The 5306-nt window shown below is 31.7% G+C and overlaps 1 protein-coding gene across 1 annotated transcript in view; it reads left to right on the forward strand.

Moving 5' to 3' along the window:
• Nucleotides 1–3388, forward strand: part of LOC119840088 (nuclear pore membrane glycoprotein 210) — a 17752-nt gene extending 14364 nt beyond the window's left edge. The window contains exons 27-28 of the mRNA XM_038366595.1: nucleotides 315–782; nucleotides 1365–3388. Of these exons, the coding sequence (XP_038222523.1) occupies nucleotides 315–782; nucleotides 1365–1576 (680 nt within the window). The 3' untranslated portion in view covers nucleotides 1577–3388. The remainder of the gene's footprint in view (nucleotides 1–314; nucleotides 783–1364) is intronic.
• The last annotated feature ends 1918 nt before the right edge of the window (nucleotides 3389–5306 follow it).

Genomic DNA, 5306 nt, shown 5'->3' on the forward strand with positions numbered 1-5306 from the left:
TCCATAATTGCCAGTATTAAATATGAATATTAATAATTATACAATATTTGTCATAAATTTATTAAAACCTTACACTATGAAGTATGGTATGATTATTTTGCCAATTTTCTTCAATAGGAATTGTCGATTATAATTATGAGCTATACCAAACGTGCATAATATGGCAGTATTTATTTTGTTAATTAAATTAAATTTTATTATGAATATAAAAGTAATACTGATACTAATACATATTCACTTCTAAACCATTATAATTGTTTTACAAACTCCTGATGCTGAGCCAAATGTAAGCAAATTTTAAATTTAATTTTTAGGTCAATTGGGCTGCTCAATCATACCAGCTATACAGATCACACAATCCTTGGAGCTCGATTTGTGCGCGGAATGGGAAACATTCAGAACATGCACCAAAGTCCTCCTTCTGCCATTGATACATGTCTCTGCGAGTAAAGTGTCGCTACTCAACCCTCCAACAATATTCACTATAACTGGTCATCCGCAAGCTATGAAACACGTCAAGATGACCGCATCTCCAGGCCTGAAGATAGAACCCAGCATAAAGGACAGTGAAATTGTGGTGACAGTGAAAAGTGAAAGTGATGATTGTGGGCTTGGTTGGGTTAACGTGGTGTCGAGGTTGACAGCGCAAGACATCAGGGTTGATGTGGAAAGGGAGTGTGATATTGCGTGCGGTACACTGCTCGGAGCTTTGTTCTCTTTGCTGAGACCATATTTGTCAACTATTATAACTGTAGCTGTTATGGCCGCTGGATATTGTTATGGTAAAATTTTGTATTAATATAGAAATTCTGTTTATTTTCAGTCGAAATAAAACTTATCGGTTATTCTATGAACTCATTGCTCTGTAGTCTTTTTTGTAGAAAATTTATTAAAATACCATAGTATAAAGGTAGCATAGTTGTGTAACGCCAGAGTAAACACTGAAAAGGTCTAGACAATGTTATGGTTATCACTTCTCAATAATAGCCGATAATTTAGTCATGAATAACGAAATAAATAGTGTACTGAGCTGCTAACAACATGGGGTATATAGGTCAACCTTGCCCTATTCTACTGACCTGTCTATTAGTCTTAGTTGAACAACTGTATAAATAATTAGACTGTTATAGAACATATCTGTGGAAAGCATTGCAGCTGCTCTCATTAGCTACTAAACTAGATTAGAATTTTATTTAATAATTAAATTTCTACTTAAGCAGTATGTATAAATACTTCTTAAATACTTGACTTACTTTAATTACTTCTTGATATACTTGTAAACTTCATGTTTGTGAATTTTTTTTTCACATATACTAGAAAATCTTATGTGTCAATTTAAATAAAATTTAATAATTTATTTACAGTACAATCAAAACTACAACAGAAGTCGCCGATCCGTTTACCAACCGAACCGGTGCAAACGGTATTACCGGAAACGCCGCCATTGCGCCAGAGAAGCTGGTCCAGAAGCCCATATGCCTCCAATGGACCCAGTACTCCCATATATGGGGATGCCAGTATGTTACCAGATACAAGTTTTTCACCAACATCAAGGATGCACTCGAGAATTCTATAGCAGTGAATGTGTGATTAGTGATCAAAGACAATAAATTAACTAAGTGATTTTTATGTCTATAAACAAGAGTGTTGCGTACAGCTCGCTTTTCATATGGTAAAGGAAGATGTTTATGGATATTGTTGTGTGGTATTATCGGAAATGTGTTGTTAATTTAGGTTGTTTACTCGTGAAAGGTTTTGTTGTGTGTTCAGTCATTAGTTTTAGATTTTTTTGTGGGCAAAATAAAGAACATGGGTAACTGTCCAATAAATCTTAGGACCGAAGAATGAAACTTCAGGCAGGCAATTTTTTTTATTTTTCTATTATAATAACAATTAAAGTCTCAAAATAAAAATTTGTTTTGAGTGAAACTAGGCTGTTACATTAATTCTCTTTCATTAAATATAGTATTAATGCTTTAGTTTTTAACTGGAGGACCTTGTGTGATTTTTTAAGAATAAAAGATATTGTTTTTGTTTAAACATATGAAACGTTAAGAGCTTCTTGGATGTGTAAATAGTTAGTTTTTACTTATTTAAAATCCGAAATATTTAAATTGTGAAAATTCTTTATTTACTTCAAACATGGCAGAAATATTTTATAAGGTTAATACATGCAGACATGCAAAAAATGAATAATTTGTACTTATATTTTATATAGGTAGATATTAGTAGTGCTGTTAAGTTATCATTATGACATATTATCTTATAAATATTTTGACTAACTATTATTCATTGTTTTGTTTAAAGCAAAATTAAAGATTTGAAATACATTGGACTGCTACTTATGGATAGAGTAGAGGGAAAGCTAAGACATTCAAGGCTCAGAAAGAGACAGATAACCGCAATGCTCTTTCTCATTCTTCTGACGAAACGAACTGTTCATAGTTTGCTTGAGTAGACACTCAGAAAGTGTTTGGCGATCTCTCTCTTTTTACTGTAGGACAGCCTATTGTCTGACAACTCTAGTTATTTCTATGATACCTCTGTGATTTCAATACATTGTTGGATATATAATATTGTATCTATAGTAATTTTCATATCGCTTTTTTTATAAATTCAAACTGAAATTCAAATGCTGACATCAAATCCAATATGACATAAACTGCAATTGTCATTTTCCATATTATATTGTAGGAGTAATTTATGGTATTTTTCTAGCTTGTAACAATTGTTCATAATGTTTTAGTACAAGAACAGTCTGTATACAAGATATATGTTATACAAAGTGCATTTGAAATAATTACCTCTCAACATTTTGTATTCAAAATAGTAGTGATAAGGTTAACATTGTATTTTAGCAATAAGTGATGTCATCAGTTTTAAAGTCAACATATGGCTAAAGATAAGCCGAACTGACTATAGTCTTAGACTTTTTTATAAATTTCTAACCTACCTCATAAATGGAAGGAGGTTTTCAATTCGATTGTATTTTTTTTGTTTTTGTTACCTCATAACTGGGTGAACCGATTTCGATGATTCTCTTTTTATTTGAAAGTTAGTTCTTCTTCTTCTTCCTAGCTGACAATTTTAAGGCGGTTTAGTTTTTCGCGAAAAATAATAACATTTCTTCATTGCCAAGAACAGATAACAAATCATTGTGAGGCTTCTCTAAATTTTGCGATAAAAATTTTGTTTTTTGTAAAATTGCAATGTAATTTCTAAATAATATATTTCATAAGATCAAAAAGTAACTTATATGTTAGATTAAATAACAACAAATAATGTACGAAAATATAATAAAAAAATGTTAATAATAATTAAAATAGGCTATCAATGACTTTATTATCTAGTCGTGAAACTGGGCCTTACTGTGAAAAACCGATAAATAGATATTAATATCAGGTTATGTATAGGTGTATAAGGAACATTGACGTACAATAAATAATAAGACTCAACATCATCCTCAAAACATGTCTGTCTGATTGCTTTAATGAGCGATACAATAGACTTTGAACCTTACTGCCTCGGAATAAGGTATTAATTTCTATTAATGTTATAATACAACGGTAATCGAACATTTTTGACGACCTTTTAATAAGTTATATAAGTCTAGGATGTTTATAGTATGTCAATGATACTAGGACTATTTTATTAAAACAATCATAACATAAAATGTTTGCAAATTTTGTACAATAAATATTTTTGATACTGAGGGATTTTCTTTTTATAGTGTATGTATTTTACTCGATTAATTTGAAAGAAAAAGGGATTATTTATGATAATTACACACGCGGGGAAAAAAGACGTAATTATTGTAATCTTAAACCTTTAACAATATTGCAACGATCCGCCCCGGACGGCACTTTTTAGAGGGCGGCAAAATTTCACAGTAAATAATAAAATATATTTTAACCATTGCATACTTTTTCACACAACTATACATTCGGACCGTTTGAAAAGGAAATCTCGTTTTCTATACATAGTTGCGAATGCGGGGAATTCTATTTCCTTGGATGTTTTTTTTTGAGAATGGACGTCTATAGGGTAGGTAGGTATAGGGTATATTTAGTACACTAACTTGCGGGGATTCCCCATATTTTACATATTAAGAGGGCTGCTGATACCCACGCTACGCTATTGTCTTAAGTCCGTTTGGTCATGTTTCATATTATTGAAATCGGTTGTGCCTAAATATAATAACTGGTCTGCAAAAATTTCTGATGGTAAGCGATTACAACAGCTCTTGATCATTCGTAGAGGCAGTACTTCTGTGGATGCGCTGTCGCTTTTAATCGGTAAATGATAAGGAAAGACTGGAAAAAAGGAATGGCCTGAGAAGATTGAGGAAACAAAACTTAACTCCGGCTAGCATGCTATTTTTTCACGCTGGTCTTCTGTGGGGGTGTGGTGCTTACCCGGTTCGAGCTGGCCATGTTGGTGCCGAAGCGTGTTCGACGCCCATATTAAAACAAATTTAATAAGGCAAACGATTTTCATTTAAATTAAAATTTACATCGTGTTTAAATTTTAAACCATAATGTAGATGGGACTGGTAAATATCACTCGCGCTATATTATTATTATATTGCAAAACAATAACGTTGTCTGAGCGCGGTAACTAAAAATACGACACCAATTATCGGATGGTATATATCTATCTTTTAAAGATAAAATAGCTACTATATCCATTTTAACACTATAGTATATATTCAATACATATAAAGTGATAGCTAGAATCCTATTTATTAGTCCTCCCACCCTGCTTGTTTCATTATTGAAGATTTAAAAAATATCTAACATAGCAAAGTCGCCACTATTTGCGACACAAAATACTGTGATCTAGAAAGTAATTTCGCAAACAAATACGCACGAGCAGACAAGCTAAGAAAGTACTTAACACTAAACAGTAATAACGTAGTAGCGATCACACACGATCTTGGGTTTTTGGATCACGTCATTTTGCCAATCTGTAACTAGACTATAAAAGTTATGTTCCTATTCAAAAAACTAAGTACGAATTTTAAAATTGATTTTTAAAACTTACTGTTTACGCTATAAAATGTGATAAATGCAATTTGCTCGCGAATTATTTTTAACAATAAATTCAACAAAAGATTACCACTGTCTTATTTCGATTAACATCACAATAATATATAGAAAATATGTTTATATCACAAACGATTTCAGAACGTTAAACATTTGCATGGAGGATTCTATTTACCAGTATATAAGTGTATAATCTATGATTCTATTACTTAAATATATAGTCTATGAATAATAAGTCCCCGGTCCTGCGTGTTTGGTGAT

Source organism: Zerene cesonia, chromosome 5, assembly GCF_012273895.1.
Source record: "Zerene cesonia ecotype Mississippi chromosome 5, Zerene_cesonia_1.1, whole genome shotgun sequence".
Classification (NCBI taxonomy): Eukaryota; Metazoa; Arthropoda; class Insecta; order Lepidoptera; family Pieridae; genus Zerene; species Zerene cesonia.